Source organism: Guyanagaster necrorhizus (assembly GCF_019112545.1).
Source record: "Guyanagaster necrorhizus MCA 3950 unplaced genomic scaffold BT62scaffold_17, whole genome shotgun sequence".
Lineage (NCBI taxonomy): Eukaryota > Fungi > Basidiomycota > Agaricomycetes > Agaricales > Physalacriaceae > Guyanagaster > Guyanagaster necrorhizus.
Window position 1 is genome coordinate 744,551 of NW_025064896.1, and position 17,236 is coordinate 761,786.

The window sequence follows — 17,236 nt, forward strand, 5'->3', positions numbered from 1 at the left end:
ATAACTAACAATCAGTGATCATTCAGAACAGATTGACTTAGCAGTCACAAACTTAGGGACCAAGGAAGTATTCCTTGATTATGACTGGCTCATTTGGCATAACCCACTCATCAACTGAAAAACTAGCAGAATCACCTTCACTTAATATTGATGCTGTAAAATCCCCTTCAAGTTACTAGATGAGGATCCAGAAGACTAATGGAATAAAGAGATAGTGAATGGTGAAACTATCCTTGCTGTGAATATAGAATGAGCCATACACATTAGGGCTATCTATCATGCTAACAATCTGGCTGTAAAGACTAATGTGGGGAAAAAAGAAAAGATGTTCAAAGAGTTGGTACCTGAATGGGCCTGAGACTATTGGGACTTATTCAGTAAAGAAAGCTTCAATGAGCTACCAGAGCCAAAGCTATGAGACCATGCAATTGAGTTGATCCTGAATGCAAATGCCAACTTAGATTGCAAAACATACCCCTTTGAGAATCTAGAGCAGCAGAAACTTAATAAATTCTTGGACAAGAACCTTTTCAGTAGACAGATCTGACCCTCCAAGTCATTCATGGCCTTCCCCTTCTTTTTTGTCAAAAAGAAGGGCAGTAAACTCCAGCTCATCTAAGACTACCAAAAGCTGAATGAAATAATGATTAAAAATTATTATCCTCTTCTGCTTATCTCAGAACTTATGGACAAGCTATATGAAGCATGATACTATACTAAGTTGGATGTCAGATGGGAATACAACAACATGAGGATTAGAGAAGGCAATGAGTGGAAGGCAGTCTTCTGGACCAACTGTGGACTCTTTGAACTGACAGTTATATTCTTTGGTCTTACTAATTCTTCTGCAACCTTCCAGTAGATAATGAACAATATTTTCAAAGACCTCATCACTATCAGAAAGATTATGATCTATCTCAATGACATTCTCATCATATCTAGAGACTGAGAAAAACATCAACAACTAGTCTGACAGATACTCAAATTAATGAGAAAGCACAAGCTTTTTCTCAAAGTAGAGAAGTGCAAGTTTGAGGTACTGAAAACAGAATATCTTAAAGTGATCATCAGTGAAGAAAGTATTCAAATGGACCCAGTTAAGATGGCTGAAGTGACCAAATGACTGATATCAATAAAAAAAAAAGAGCTACAATTCTTTTTAGGATTCATCAATTTCTACTATCAGTTCATACAAGACTACAGCAAGATCATCCATCCCATGATACAATTAACTGAGAATGCTCTCTAGAACTGAGGACCCTCTCAACAGGCTGCATTCAACAATCTCAAACAACAACTTACTAAGGATATAGTCTTAGCAATCTTGATACAAGAAGGGAGGTTTCAAGTCAAAGCTGACTCAAATAAAGGAGTGATCAGTGTAGTTCTCTCCCAGAAGTAAGACAGCAGATAGAAATCTATAGCCTTTCTCTCTAAAGCATTAACTATCACAGAGTGCAACTATGAGATATATGACAAGGAATTGCTAGCCATCATGCTAGCCCTCTTGGAATAGCATCATTATTTGATCAGAGCAGTCCAGACTTTCAAAATCTGAACTGACCATCAAAACCTCCAATACTTCTGACTTCTCCAGAAACTTAATCAACAACAGGCATGCTGAGTTATAGAACTTTCTGAATATGACTATATCTTACACCACAAGGCCAGCACAGCAAATAAGAAGGCTGATCTTCTTAGTTAATGAGCAGACCATGATCAGAGAGGGGAAGATAATAAAAGAGTGATATTACTAAAGCCCAAACATTTTTGAGCAATAATAATGTCAATGAAAGAAGAGATCCATGAATAAATCAAGAATGCCATGCAAAACATCAACCAGTGGAACCAGCAAATGACCCTATCACTAAACTATGAGTGGAGAATGATAAAGAACAATGGACTGATCCAGTATAATAGAAGGATCTATATTCTCTGAAATCATCAGCTTTAAGAGGAGATCATTGCTATTCATTATGATTCTGCAACTGCAGGACATTCAAGGATCACAAAGACCAAAAAACTGATCTTACATAAATATTAGTGGCTAAAGATGGGGCAGAATATAGAAGAGTATATAAAGGGATGCAAAATGTATCAGCAAGAGAAGGCATCTACCCAGCCACATGCAGCCTCACTTCACTCAAATGAAGTTTTGCAGAGACCCTAGACTCACAGCTTAGTTGATATGATCACTGGCCTATCAGACTGTAACAGCTACAATATGATCATTGTTATTGTTGATCAGTTTTTCAAGGTTATTATACCAATCACATGCTTGATGAAACTTTTATCAGAAGGATGAGCAAAGATTCTTTATGATGAGATCTATGCCAAATATAGTATGCCCTAAGTCATCATCTCAGACTGGAGTCTTCAATTTGTCTCAAAATTTCTTGATAATCTATACCAACTTCTGAACATCTGCAGCAACACCTCCATAGCCTATCACCCTCAAACTGATGGCCAGATGGAATGCATAAACCAAGAGATCAAGAAGTATCTCTGTATGTTCATTAACTACTGCCAGGATGACTGAAAAGAGTGGCTCATGTTAGTGGCATTCTAGCACAATAACCAAATCCATTCCACCATAGAAAAAACCCCATTCTTTGTCAACTATGATCACCATCTAGATATAGCCCAAACTGACTGACTACAGACTACCACTCTCACCTCCTCTGACTTTGCCTGCACCATGTCCAAGATTCATGATGAAATACACACCACTCTCAAAAAGGCAGTGGCATCTATGAAGAAACAATATGATAAACATTGCTGTCCCACTCACTAATACTCTATAAATGATAAGGTTTGGCTTGATACATCCAACCTTCATCTACTTCATTCTAAATAGAAGCTTGTCAACAAATACATCAGATCATTCTCAATCCTTCCTAAAATTGGCTCCTTCACTTATAAACTCCACCTTTCTATTGGATGGAAGATTCATGATGTATTTAATGAAACCTTTTTCACACCATACATCACATTCATTTTTTCCAATCAAGAATATCTACCTCCACCAGAGCCAAAATTAATCAATGATGAAGAACATTATGAAGTTGATCAAGTCCTCAACCACCAACTTCACAAAGTCCATGCTTGTAGCAGAAGATCATGAACAACTGTCAAATATCTGGTCAGTTGGAAGGGCTACAGCTCTGAATCAAACCAGTGAATCAAAGAATGATATATGAATGCATCAACTGCTATACATGATTATAAACACTCTCTAAATTAATGCATCAGAACAATGGTCTTAAGGGAGGGGGTAATGTTATGATTTTTTCTTTTTTTCTTTTTTGATTAACTTCTATTTATGCTTAGTCAGAGTGCCTAGACCAGTGCTTCAAATTGTGAAACAAGCTTAGTCACCATAATAGGCTGAATCTGCCATTGTTCTCTGACGATGATGACACCTCTCAATGAAGGACAATACTTTTTTGTAAATAGTCATGATGCTCAAAGACAATAAGCACCATAACCTAGAAACACACAATTAGTAGGAATATATTTATCTATGAACAAATAGTATATAAATAGTGTAGCTCTCACTGTATATCTTCAGCTTTGAGCTAAAGTTTATTCTTCACCACTTTATCTTGAGCTGACTGTTTCTGGCCTTAAAACATTAGATTAACAAGCATACATAGTAAACTCTGATATGACTGTACAAACTCAATACAGTATCAGTTTATCATGTGTTTAGATCACATGCAACTTAGGCTTAACACTAAGATATTTGAGAAACTGATATCTGAATGGGCATATGATTTTTATGATCTGTTTACCAAAGAGAGCTTTGATAAACTACCAGAGCTGAAGCCTTGGGATTATATGATCAAACTCATTTCCAATATCAGCACCAATCTCAATTGCAAGGTATACAATCTTAGCACACTGGAACAGATCAAGTTAGACAAGTTTTTGGAGGAGAATTTGTCTAGTGGATGAATAAGACTATTGAAGTCCCCTATGGTGTCACCCTTCTTCTTCATGAAAAAGAAGTATGGCAAACTCTAATTGATTCAGGATTATTGAAAACTCAATGAGATGATGATCAAGAATTATTACCCTCTCTCACTGATTTCTGAATTGATGGACAAATTGCATGGCACCCAGTACTACACTAAGCTTAATGTTCAGTGAGGATACAATAATGTGCAGATTAAGAAGGTAAATGAATGGAAGACAGCCTTCTGAACTAATCACAGACTTTTCAAGCCAACAGTCATGTTCTTTAGATTGATCAATTCCTCTGCAACATTCTAATAGATGATGAATGATATTTTCAAAGATCTCATCACCATGAGAAAGGTCATAATCTGTCTAGACAACATCCTAATCATGTCAAAAGATCAAGAGGAACACTGACATCTAGTCTGCCAGATACTGAAAATAATAAGGAAACACAAACTATTCCTCAAAGCCAAGAAGTGTGAATTTAAGGCACTAGAAACTGAATACCTCAGGGTAATCATCAGTAAAAAAAGCATTTGAATAGACTCCATCAAGATGGTAGGAGTAACAGAATGGCCAAAGCTGACCAAGAAGAAGAAATTACAATCCTTCCTCAGATTTATGAACTTTTACTGCCAACTTATCTGAGATTATAGCAAGATTGTCTGCTCCATGACTTAGCTCACAGAGAATGCTTCCTGGACCCAGAAAATAGCCCAGCAATCTGCATTTGATGATTTAAAGAGGCAATTAGCCAAAGATGTGGTACTTGTAGTACCAACAGAGGAAGGGAAATTCTGAGTTGAGGTGAACTTGAGCAAGAAGACAATAGATGCAGTCCTCTCACAGAAGCAGGATGAAAAATAGCAACCTATTGCATTTCTCTCAAAGGCATTGACCACCACTGAATGCAATTATGAGATCTATGACAAAGAACTCTTAGCCATCATGCTGGCACTTGCTGAATGGAGGTATTATCTGATTGGTGCTATTCACATCTTCAAGGTCTGAACTGATCATAAAAACCTATGCTACTTCTGATCAGTACAGAAACTCAATCAATGACAAGCCTGCTGAGTCACTGAGCTCATGCAATATCAATACACATTGCATCATAAGATGGGAACAGCAAACAAAAGGCAGATCTGTTGAGTCATAGATCTGATCATGATTAAGGAGAGGAGAATAATGAAGGAGTAACTCTCCTGAAACCAGAACACTTTTGCACTATGATCATATCAACAGAAGAAGAGATCCATGAGCAAATTAAGAGTGCAATGTGATGGATGAAATTATAGGATTAACAGATTGCTCCCTTGATCAATCATAAGCAGAGTATGACTAAATCAGGGAATTTGATATACTATGACAATCAAATCTATATTCTCTGAGATCATGCACTCTGAGGGGAGCTCATCACCATGTCTTATAACTATGCTACTGCTAGACACTCTGAGATCATGAAGATGAGGAAACTGATACCACAGAAGTACTAGTGGCTGAAAATAGAGTAAGACATCGAGAAGTATATAAAGAGATGTGAAACTTATCAGCAGACCAAGACAAGCATACAGGCACAAGCTACTCCACTTCACTCAAATAAAGTTTCTATAAAACTATAAACTCATATCTTGGATGATATGATCACTAGACTTTCAGACTGTAATAGCTATGATGCTATTATCATCATTGTTGACTGATTCTCAAAGGTGATTATTTCCATTATATGTTTGATAGAGTTATCTTCCAAGAGATGGGCCAAGATCTTACATGATGAAGTCTATACAAAATATGAAATATCTCAAGTCATCATCTTGGATTAGAATCTACAATTCATGTCCAAATTTCTTGATGATCTCTATTGCCTACTTAACATCTGAAGCAATGCATCAACCACCTATCATCCACAAACAGATGGATAAACTGAATATGTCAATCAAGAGATCAAAAAGTATCTTCAAATGTTCATCAATCACAGGCAAGATGACTGGACAGAATAGCTTACTCTCACAGCATTCTAACATAATAATTATGTGCACTCAGCAACTAACAAGACCACCTTCTTTGTTAATCATAGCTATCATCCATACATTATTATCATGAACTGACACAAAGCCATGACTCCTGCATCATCTGACTTTGCTGATCTCATGACTTCTATTCATGTCAAAACATGCTCTGCCCTCAAAAGAGCTGCTGCTGCAATGAAGACACAATATGATAAACATTACCATCTAGCATATGAATACTCTATCAACAACAAAGTTTGGTTGGACATGACCAATCTTTATTTTTCTCATTCAAAATGCAAACTAGCAGACAAATGCACTAGCCTCTTTCTAATTATAGCAAAGGTTGGTGCCTCTGCATATTAACTATAATTACCAGACTCCTGATGTATCCACTCATTTTTTAATAAAACACTTCTAACATCATATATTAGCCTCATGCTCCTCAACCAAGAACTGCCACCACTATCTCAATCTAATCTGATCAGAGAGAAGAAATACTATGAAGTGGAATAAATTCTCAACTATAAATTACAAAAAGTCCATGCATAAGAAGAGAGCACTCAAATGGTTGTCTACTATTTGGTGAAATAGAAGGATTATAGACCAGAATCAAATCAGTGAATCCATGAGCAAGATATGCATATAGATAATACTATCCAGAACTATAAAATTGCTCTTAATTGATTCATTGAGATGATAATCTTAAGAAAAAGGTGATGTTATGATTTTTTCTTATTTTATCATCTTTTTCTTATCTTATCAGAGTGCCTATCTTATTATGAGTGTCTACCTGCAAGTGTGGGAATGATTAGGTAATCACAATGATATGCACTATTATACTCAGTCATCTCATCCTCAAACAATTCCCTATTGTCTACTCCTTGACAATCAGACAGAATAAGCAGCATAGCACAGAACAGTATAATAGAAAGGCAGTTATATTTATCATAGTTAAACAGTATATAAATAAGATAGCTCTCACTGTAGTAGTTCAGCTTTGAGCTATAAATTTACCTCACACTATCTTCTTTTGAGCCCAGCTTGTCTTTGGCCTTAAAGTATTTGCCTGGAATAACATATCAAAGTGAACTCTAGTGTGACTATAAACATAATGCAGTGCTAGTTTATTATGTGTCTAAATCACATGCAAGCTAGGTCTAACATCTAAAGAAGTTGTTGGTAAGATCAGGGATTGAGGTTGGTGGCATTCAGTTTCCTTCACTGCTAGTGTGCATAAGAAAAGAGAAGCAGAAAGCTTTGAGCTAACTGTTAGATCTGCTCAGCACATGATCTTATATACATGATAAACTGATGCTGTATTATATTCATACAGTCATATCAGAGTTCACTTCTTTGTGTAGTCAGTGTGCATCAAGGCTTTAGGGTAGTTAAGCTTGAGAGAAGAGAAGTATAGAATAAACTTATAGCTCAAAGCTGAGTTACTACAGTGAGAGCTATCCTACTTATATACTGTCTGAGTCATAATAAATATAACTGGCCTATTATACTGTCTTGCACTATACTGCTTGTTCTGCCTGGTCATCAGAGAGTAGACAATGGAGTGTTGTCCATGGGTGAAGCAACCAAGTACAATGGCACTGTCTTTCTGTTGTGATTACATAATTTTCCCCATACTCACAGGTAGATGCTTGAGATAGATGCCCTGATAAGAAATAAAAATGATAAGATAAGAAAAAATTATAACACCAAGCACATTGATATTCACTTTCACTTTATTTGCTGGATCATCAGTGAAGGCTCCCTTCATCTTGTTTATTGTTCTACTGAGGACATGGTTGCTGATGCTCTCACCAAGCCTTTATCTTCAGCCAAGGTGAAGCACTTTGCTACTGAGCTTGGACTTTGCTCCACTTGAGAGGGAGTGTTGGATTAGCAAGCAGAAGCTCCATCATATCCCACCAGCTGAGCTCAATACCCTTTTATATCAGGATGGACAATATATACTGAATGCCATCTGTCAAGCACTCTCACTGCATTTCTGCTTATCACTATGCTGTGTGAGAGTGAGTATCTACTTGTATTACTTCATATATCTCACTGACTAATATCTTATAGTCTATGTTATATCTAACAGTGTATTCTACTAGGTACAATGATTGTTCACCATGTTTCCACTTATTGCTATGCTGTATGAGGTCTATGTTATATCTAATAGTGTATTCTACTAGGTCCTATAAATACATATCACTTTCTTAGATGAAGATCATGTGTATGATGATGAGAATAACATAGATGAAGACACTAGTTCAGACTCCCTTAGACTGACTCTGAACCAGATCTTTGAATCTGCATGAGACTTTGTGACATTCTAATCAAAGAAAAATAGAAAAAAAGATTTTTTATATTATATTGAAGCAGTATTTCATAGAGGACATAAGGTCAGTCATTCTTGAAATTCAAGCTAGCTCCTCACTAAAGAAGCTGATCAGCACTATCCATAAGTTCCAAGCTCCAAGCCTTCAATGTGTTATGATAATTACATCCATTTGACAGTGGTAGCTTTGTGAAAGAGAAAAGAAACATTGGACTTGTTTATAAATCAAGAAATTGGGCCTTGAAAGGCATTGAAGCCACTCTGAGATTCCCAAAATAGCCTTAACCACCATAAACTGGAGAGGTGCCCATAAACCCTTGACTCTAAAATCCACAAAGCCTTGCTTATAAAGTTCAAATTACTTTTTCCACTCACAAAAGGAGCACATTTCCTGTATGGAAATAGCTGTAAAATGAATTGTTAGGTTCAGGTGACAATATTGGACTGAGATGGGCCCAGGGCCGGCTGAGATAATATCCTTTCGTCTGTTTGAAGGAACGAGGCAGGTCGGAAGAGTTCGGACCGTGACTGCAGCGCGGGCACAGCCACATCTTACTCCTCTTTTGGACGTTCAACTTCGTTCAGCCCTTGATCAAGCTATGGATGGCTGCTGCGGACGAGATAGCTGATAAAAGGAAGTGGAAGCCGGACCATCTTCCTGGGGTCTTGCCAGTTAACTTACTGTTACTCTGCTCCCACACATTTTATGGAAAAACGACAAAGTTCACTTGGGATACCTTCTACGCCGGTTCTCTAGAATCGAGAGAACAGCGGTATTGAATGTTCATTAACTGGTATGGTGCGTCTTTTCTGTATATTACAGTCGATTTCCTAGTGTATACTTTGTTCTACAGAAGTTGACCTGCGGAGCGGGGAAAGAATTTCTTCCGTAAAGCTCTCATCTATTGGAAAATCAGCCTTCGGGGTCCTATTGATTTATGGCATTCTTTCGCGCATTCACTGTTATGGTGACTTCTGTTTTCCATCTTCCATTGAGCTAGGAGGAAGGCTCAACGATTAATTTACCTCTGACTATCTTCTTTATGCTACTCACTCCTGTGAACCAACAGAACTTCCAAAAAATTCCTGCGGCGCCTGCGCAAAACCCTCTGTGTATGCGACATACTAAGGTCTTGGCAATTTGTTCTCGTTACCTGCCTGGACATTTGCTCGATTGGTTAGTATCAAAATGTCACCTGGCCCTTGTCCGAACGCCGCCTGCCCGGATGTTCACGGCCCCCAATTTATCCAAGTGAAGTGCGGCGTTTTGTTGACAATTTGAATGTGAGTCCTCTGTGTCTGACGACGCAACCGCATGGCAGTTCATTTTTAACGGTACCTATGACTTTCGTAGGAAACACCAGTGCCTTTGTATCATGGAATGGCTCGACTTTTTTTTCTCGTTGACTCGGGCATGATTTTGGGCTTCAGTTAAGTTTCCATCTTCTCATTACTCTATCTTCACCTTCACATTCCACACTCCATATTGTATACTCTCACAATATCACCTACGGTACCGCATCTTCAATGACATTTTTTTTCCTGATCCGTTTTCACAAAAAATTGCCGTCCTGAGACCTGGTCTGAGTCTTGAGTACCTCCTTCCAATGCTTGAATTGATCGTTAATTTAAAGGCGGAAGTGGACCGTACAGACTCCGAAGCCGGTGTTTGTGTGTATTTCAAAATGGCTTCCGCCCGGTTCTTCATCTTGAACTGAACTTCCATGCACGCGGAACATAGTTACCGTCAGACGGGGTTTGTTCTTTTGTTAACCTTTGTTCTCGCACTAACAAAGGCGTCTTTTATAAGGTGGTGAAAATTTGTTGTGGTTGAGCCAACGTGGCCTTGCCTATAAATATCTCCCTGTCCTACTTGGCACCACCGTCACGTTTTCACGTCGAATAAATCCCATGGTACCCGATCCAGTTGAAGTCATTGACTTGACAGAGCTTACCGACTCTTCTGACGACGGAGAAGACCTTGATGCCGACCAGGATGATTCTCAATCGTCTTCGGAGGACGAGGACGGTTCATCCGAAGGTGGCGAAGTGGCTATCGACGCGACATCTCGCGCCGCCCTTCACCAAGCTATTTCATCTGTCTCGGAGAGGCAGCTGCGCCAGGTTATCGCCAATCTAGTGGACACCGTTCCCGCTGTTGAACGGGCGATGACTAGAGAGCTCGTGTCTTTCCATCTGAGGTCCCGAGAGGCAGCACCACGATGGGAGACTTGTGGAAACTGTGGCGAAGAATATGATCTGGAGGTGAAGCGAGAGCCCAACGAATGCAACTTTCATCCTGGTATAGTGTTTTACTTCACTGCTTCGTATCTGAAAATTCTGAAATTCTCAATTTACAGGCGAAATCGAGGTGGACGAAGCATGTTTTGTAGACTGGGATGAGGATTGCCATGGCCCTATGGACACCCTTGCGAATCGGCGCGCTTACCCGGAAAATTTTTTATGGACTTGCTGCGAAGAAAACACCGGAAGTGGGGGATGTGTTATCCAAGAACACATGCCCGCGGTACCACGGAAAAAGCAGCGCCTCTGATCACACGAGCACTTACGATGTAACTTAAAAACATTATTTCGTTCGTCGATATCTACTGACGTCGGCCCAGATGTCATCGATTACTATTCGGCCTCCGGATTATCGCGTACGACTTGCATCATAGCACAGCGTGCTAGCGCTCGAATTCCTGATTTAGAACCGCGATCTTCCAACTCTTATTGTTTTCCACGAGTGGCGTGTGACTGTGACGCCTGGGTACTATTTAATATCTGCCTTTGTGCCAATGGCATTACAGTTTCACATCCCTTTGTATTCCGTAGCCTTTACCTTTCGCCACCGTTTCCTTCCCGATTTTCAACTGACTCCAGCATGAACGTCAGTTCAGTTTCTCATAACCAAAGGACTGCTCATCGACCCCATCCCTTCGAAGATGCCATACAATCTACGCCCTCATCTAGTCCATGCTCTTCTCCCTCGCCCCAATCTGACATTGATTCCGACGATGGGTTTTGGATCGGCGAAACGGAATTACAATCAGTCATCGCGTCTATCCCAGAATCCCAGCTTCGTGATATCATTGATAAACTGGCGAGAGGCAACTCGTTTATACGTCGCGCCTTTGTTCGCGAACTGCGCTGTAGGTCAGCAGACACGACGCCATCTAGCTCCCCGTCCCGACAGCGACGGAAAGTTCTACACAAAAAGCGGCGCAGCGCCGAACGAGCACCTTACTTCCCGTGTTCCACAACATCACCATCATGCATCAACTGCGGCAGGGTTTTTCTGAATGGGTGGGACCATGGCCTTCAACAGTGTCTGTCTGATGGTCCCTGTGCCTATCATCCAGGTACGTCTTTATAAGAACGTAAGTTTACTACATAACCTCAACTATCGGCATTTTGCAGGAGCACTAGAAGTGTTTGAATTCTCGCCGACGATCAACACACATGGAAGGCCTGGACATACAATGAAGATGTGGACGTGCTGTGAAGGGGATCCGGATACGTCCGGATGCGTATTTGCGAATACGCATCACGTAGGATCATTTTAAATTTCACGGCCTGAGTAAGTCCGGGGCCACATCCCGTTCCGACGTACTTTTAAGTTTCCATCACTGATCGGTTTTAGATCCATTTACATACGAAGTTCTGCCGTCCTGGAGTCTTATTTCCTAGCAGTTCAAGTCGTCCTGCTTATATAAAATACACGCTTTTCATGCGTTTCCCCAACATCAAAGCATAGTTACCATGTACCTTCCTCACACTCTATACAGGTTTACATCACATCAGATCTCGGTCGTCTCATAGCCAACTAATACAGTTTTTCCCAGCGGCGCGAACCACATTGCGAGGTTCTATTAGGAGGAGAGTATAAAGGCTGTCTCCTGGATACCGTTTACATACGCCGAGTACCAAGCACAATGTTTCTTTCGACACAACGTGTCATGGAAAGTTCCGCTCTCCCAGCCCTGGCAATTTTATTGAGCTTTTGACGGAAGCGTCGTGTATATTTCACGTCGTCGCGGGGTTTGAACCATTTGAAACACTCCTCTTATTCCGAAGCGGCGCATAATGTGGCATCTGCGAGCATTCGCTGCCACTATTATTTTAACAAGGGTTTTGTCACTCCCCTGTTGATACCCCACATTGCATGTCGGTGCTGTAGCTTCGCTTCTCTCACTCTAGCCACGGACCATGTGCTTCGTAGGATGGTGTATACATCTATTAAAAATAATCTCTACGCAATATGAGCAGTATTAAACGACGAAGAGGATATTCAAAGACATTTACAGCTGAAAAAACAAACGTTACCGCCATGAGGTTCGAATTGAACGTCGACGGCATGCTCAAGGAGGATACTTTCGTGCCGTTACGATCAATACACCAATTATCTGACCACCACTCATAGAAGGCACATTTCGGCCATAGGTTTTCGGGCTCGTCACCAGCGTCTCGCAATAAGAGCGCCACAACACCATGGGCGGGGACGGAATGAGCAGTAAATTCGCGGACAGCTGTGCCGTTGTCTGTATGGGTCCAAAGGTCCTGGATGAGGCGAATTAGAACCACGGGTTTCTCAGGTAATGAACGCATCTGCATACCCGAACTAAGTATTGGCTTCCCGCACGCATCCAAGGTGATTCTGTTAATCGAAATGTCATATCCGTTGCTTCTTCATGCACATTTATCTATGAGGCAAATTTTAGCTCAGGAACCTCAGTGCATGGTGACAACCGTACCAACATAAAAACTGTCCCATTTTGACTAAGCCCGCTCCAATACTGAGCTGGGTATCTTGGATCATTTGTATAATCAGGCTAACAAACGGGGGACGGTCAATGTGGCGGCGCGTTTAGGGGAAGAACAAAAAGCCTACGTTATAGCCCCATCTAAACGGTATTATTCCCGTGCCTACGATGGGATCCTGGTTAATGGCAATTATTTCTTCATTCTTGAGAATGTCTAAGGTTTGATTAGATATTGATTTGAGCTAGGAGCGGGGACGAATTAGGCAGATAATGCTCAATGGAAGAGAAGACTGACATTAGTTCCCTGTTATTGTCATAGATCAGTAAGGGCTCGAAGATAAGCTAGATCCAACTGACTATCAACAACGGTGATTTCATTAAGGCCCACACAGTAAAGTGGGTCTTAGATTCTTCATACGATAAACCCTTATTGCCGCTACAAGACAATTAAATGGTTACGCTAGCCAAGAACAAACGAAACTGACACTTCTAGCTGTCACGGGTCAATAGAGAACGGATCAGTGCTAGGGCTAGATAAGAGACTAGAAATCTACATACGATATCCATATCATTGTGACCATAAAAATCCGACGCCCAAGCGTGGAAGGAATTTCTACCGCAAAGTCAGTGAGACTGGCGAAGGGAATTGACTCCGATCTTACTGATTGATAATGCTAGCAATTGATGACCATCGTGCGGCTAGGTATTCGAAGTCAGATGGAGATCCCAAAAGGCAAGAAAAGCTGACATACAGATGTCATCTGTTGTCTGCGGGCTATCAGTTTACACTGTCGGAGAAACAAGAACTTGAACTCACCCTCCAGGAATGACCAAGATTTCTGGCCCAGAGCCAGGGCTGCAGCTGGAAGATAACGATCATCAGGACACGATACGCATAGCGCATCGACGACATCCGACTTACTCGACCCCATTGACAAATAGAATACAGCATCGGAGGCCTTCCGGTGGTACTCGCAAGGTCTGTTATCGCATTGGCCATCCTCGAAAATTCTGCAGAGGTTATTATTATATCCGCATCACAGCCTAGAAATGCTCACGTACTCCCAATCATGCCCTCACGGATAACATCATCGAATGGCACTGATATATTGATCATTACAAGGAGTACAGGCCGAAAGTCGAGGAACAACGCCACCTGCGCAGTTGTCGTATCTGTTGATGTTGCAACCGTCGGCAATTATTACGACGACGGGCATTTAGGACTCACTTGAGAAGGTCGAAACCCCACGTCTCACGGAAAAGTCTTACATCTCTGCAATCGTATGAGTGAGTGCGACCGCTTCTTCAAGGAGCCTCGAACCTTTCTTCGTTCTGGTATGATCCGGGATACATCTGGCAGGTGTACCAACCTGAATCGCCGTACTAGGGAAAGATAAGGTTCATGTTAGACATCGAGACACCAGCCTACAATGCCTGTTTTTCTACAACAAGAGAACATCATAAATATGACTCGGTGGCCGCAAAGCAGGGATGAGCGTACAATCCAAGAGAATGTATACGGTTGGTGAGATTTCGCATTCCAGATGGAAACCTTTGGGCATCTTGTTACTGATATGAGTGCCAAGAAGGTCGCATGCATCAGGACATACTTTCCACGATGTCACCATCCGAGTTCCGCTGTTTCTCGGCATAGCAGTCATCTATGTTCATGTATTCATAGCCCACTTCCTGATGTAGCTTCCATTAACGAACCAAATTAACTCGCAGTGCATGCACGCACCTTCAGACCCAGCGATACAATTAATTCGGCCGTCTCGTATATTGTATCTTCGTCAATGTTACACTATGAATCAGACTCAAAGATGAGAAGGACCACAGGAACGCGGACTTGACAAACATAGTAGGCATTCCAAGCTGCAGAGGGTCAGGAACGGGGAGCAGAAGACATGCTTTGGAGAAACGACAAACTGTTGTAACCCATGACTGCAAAGGTCCGTCAGCGAACGCCTAACAACAGAGACACGAAGTCTACGAACATGGAAGTCGGCCAACCCCATTCTCGAGCGCGAAAACTGGCAATGACTCGGAAATGAGGCTGAAGAAAAAACAGACTGCGGAAAGAACGACGATCGGAGAGGCTAGTACTATATCAAGTGAACATGTGAGGGCGGGTTGGGCGGGTTTTGATCACGTACCTCCTCGTTCTGAAGCGCTAAACAGACGTGTCGACATCGTAAAAGGACGGGGGCTCTTGGTCATTTGACTTGCCACGGGCGTAGTGCTGGTAAGAGCCAAACCGGCCGGTACCGCAGTCAGTTATTGAGTCCTCCCAACATTGTTGATATCTCTCATGGGGGCAACAGATAAGGCTGCGTTTCAGGATCTATTCCCAGCCCTTGAGGTTACGTACACCAAAAAGAATAGGCCAGCCACAAGGATGTAGCATATGAATCCGTAGTCCTTCCAAGAGGTTGACGAGCTTAGGGATCTTGCGCGGTTGCGCAGCCAGGGACACTCACAGGTAGTCCGATCTAGCACCGGCAGCCCGAGTCATCGCAACTGCAATAAGCGACCAGTTCCCATATCCAAGATGTAGGACTTTTGATCTTCCGTTATGTTAAAGCTGGTATGGGGTAGAGGGACGTTTTCCTTCTATTTGGAAAGGAAATGCTGCAAGGCAGCTTCGTGAGCGCGAGAGAGCGAGCATTGCCGAGGCGCCGACCTGTGGTGCGTTGTACCGTCACCCGACCTTGAGCCGAAGCCAAGGTTGCGGAACTTCGGGGCAACTGTTGCCAAGCAAATGACCTGTGGCTGTGAGGCATCATGTGACCTAGTTTTTGCCTTTTCTATCTCCGGCTGCTTTGTCACCATGTCGGTCTTCCGGTCCCTAGGTAGGCAAGATCGCGGTGGCGTGGATTAAGTCACGGTCGTTTAGTGCCCAACAACACTGCAGTGTGGTGTCTTTACAGGGGAGGCAGAAAGCCTTGTTCTGTTGGACACGCCATACTGGGCATGCGGTCAGCAAGACGTACTGCCGTTAGCAGGCCAACAAACTTTGCGAATTTAGCGTGGAAGGCATATTAACAGAACGGACACAATCGTCCTTGATCAACGAAGTCGCGACGCCTTTGGTGGAAGCAAAACATAATTGTCAGAATATGTACTAGGTGTATTTGTAAAAAGGAATAAACAGGAGAGGAAAATCTTAGGTCCGGATGTCAAACAGGTCTGGAACGGAATGTCATGACTTCGGCAACCATGGCCCGACCCGCACACTGCATATAAGAAACCGTTGGAGATGGTGCAAGATTTGAAGGAACATGTGGGCATTAAAGGAGGCACGTACATGATGCAGCCGAACGCGAGAGGAATATAACGACAGAAATGTTTGTATTACATGCGCCAACAGTCTATCCCGATGAGAAACATTTCCCGGAACAACGATAATACACTCACAAGTGGCGACCAAGCAACATCCCCGAACCACATGGGGGACATTCAAGATCGTTAATGGGTATCTCCACGACCTCGGTGTCATCTTTATCCTCCATCTCTTCGTTTTCCTGCGTATGATTTCAGTATAACGCAACACGTCGTATTCTACGAAATGGAACATGCGAACTTAATTCCCGTGCATCGGAGGCGGATGAGATGGCGGATTGTGTTGATCAAGGAGTATATGACGAGGCTTGTTCGGACGCCTTTGGCGTCGTCACTTTTTGGTTCCTTTATGAGATTATGTTGGCATCGTTGATGGGCCACTGGTAGGTGACGCTGAACCCATACTGATATAGAAATGGAGAAAATCGGGGTAGGTCACTTTATATTTTCTGGGGAGGGTTCTCATGGATTTCGCCCGATCTCCAAAACCAGTCCATCTCTTACGTTGGAGTCGGCGGGATAACAAAGGGGAGGAATGATTTCATACAAGTTATTGTGCGAAAGGTTTCTTCAGCGTCAACGCACGCGTCGTCTTGGACGAGCATGTCAGTCTCTTCAGAGGTGGGAGACACGCTTGTTATATTCACGTGACCGTGTCTGACTGGTTCTAGATGGTTCCGCACCGTTACCTGTCTCCTCCGGCCCGGTACCGTATAAGTGCAAAAATTGCCTCGAGTCGTCTCCCGGCCTTGTTGCAGACTCGTTTATGCATATGGCTGACGAGCCCCCCTCGGACGCTATTGGCAAGGAGACATCGGATC

General features: G+C 42.1%; 4 protein-coding genes across 4 annotated transcripts; 3 read left to right on the forward strand and 1 right to left on the reverse strand.

Annotated features, from left to right (window-relative positions):
• Window positions 1-10,221: 10,221 nt before the first annotated feature.
• BT62DRAFT_981521 (uncharacterized protein) lies at window positions 10,222-10,864 on the forward strand (the record flags this gene model as incomplete). The annotated part of the gene is made up of 2 exons (XM_043189605.1): window positions 10,222-10,612; window positions 10,671-10,864. 2 exons carry the CDS (start codon window positions 10,222-10,224, stop codon window positions 10,862-10,864), a joined length of 585 nt encoding a protein of 194 aa, XP_043038252.1.
• Window positions 10,865-10,979: 115 nt separating this feature from the next.
• Window positions 10,980-12,183, forward strand: BT62DRAFT_225578 (uncharacterized protein). The gene is made up of 3 exons (XM_043180124.1): window positions 10,980-11,672; window positions 11,731-11,890; window positions 11,954-12,183. Exons 1-2 carry the CDS (start codon window positions 11,195-11,197, stop codon window positions 11,874-11,876), a joined length of 624 nt encoding a protein of 207 aa, XP_043038253.1. The 5' UTR covers window positions 10,980-11,194; the 3' UTR covers window positions 11,877-11,890; window positions 11,954-12,183.
• A 344-nt stretch (window positions 12,184-12,527) lies between these two features.
• On the reverse strand, window positions 12,528-15,478 carry BT62DRAFT_970688 (glycoside hydrolase family 27 protein). The gene is made up of 24 exons (XM_043188991.1): window positions 15,230-15,478; window positions 15,071-15,178; window positions 15,003-15,017; window positions 14,932-14,948; window positions 14,815-14,877; window positions 14,684-14,762; window positions 14,575-14,635; window positions 14,503-14,515; window positions 14,395-14,456; window positions 14,302-14,346; window positions 14,230-14,246; window positions 14,136-14,174; window positions 13,996-14,084; window positions 13,891-13,935; window positions 13,826-13,841; window positions 13,736-13,772; window positions 13,632-13,686; window positions 13,559-13,566; window positions 13,431-13,509; window positions 13,369-13,377; window positions 13,202-13,315; window positions 13,065-13,142; window positions 12,927-13,013; window positions 12,528-12,870 (listed from the first exon to the last, which is right to left on the reverse strand). The coding sequence occupies exons 1-24, from the start codon at window positions 15,291-15,293 to the stop codon at window positions 12,550-12,552; spliced, it is 1,521 nt and encodes a 506-aa protein (XP_043038254.1). The 5' UTR covers window positions 15,294-15,478; the 3' UTR covers window positions 12,528-12,549.
• BT62DRAFT_1077521 (uncharacterized protein) lies at window positions 15,385-17,121 on the forward strand (the record flags this gene model as incomplete). The annotated part of the gene is made up of 9 exons (XM_043179307.1): window positions 15,385-15,435; window positions 15,493-15,626; window positions 15,658-15,800; window positions 15,869-15,925; window positions 15,970-16,051; window positions 16,102-16,165; window positions 16,614-16,798; window positions 16,850-17,020; window positions 17,087-17,121. Coding segments are annotated over 9 exons (921 nt in total), but the record flags the coding sequence as incomplete, so codon positions are not given.
• Between the last annotated feature and the right edge of the window lie 115 nt (window positions 17,122-17,236).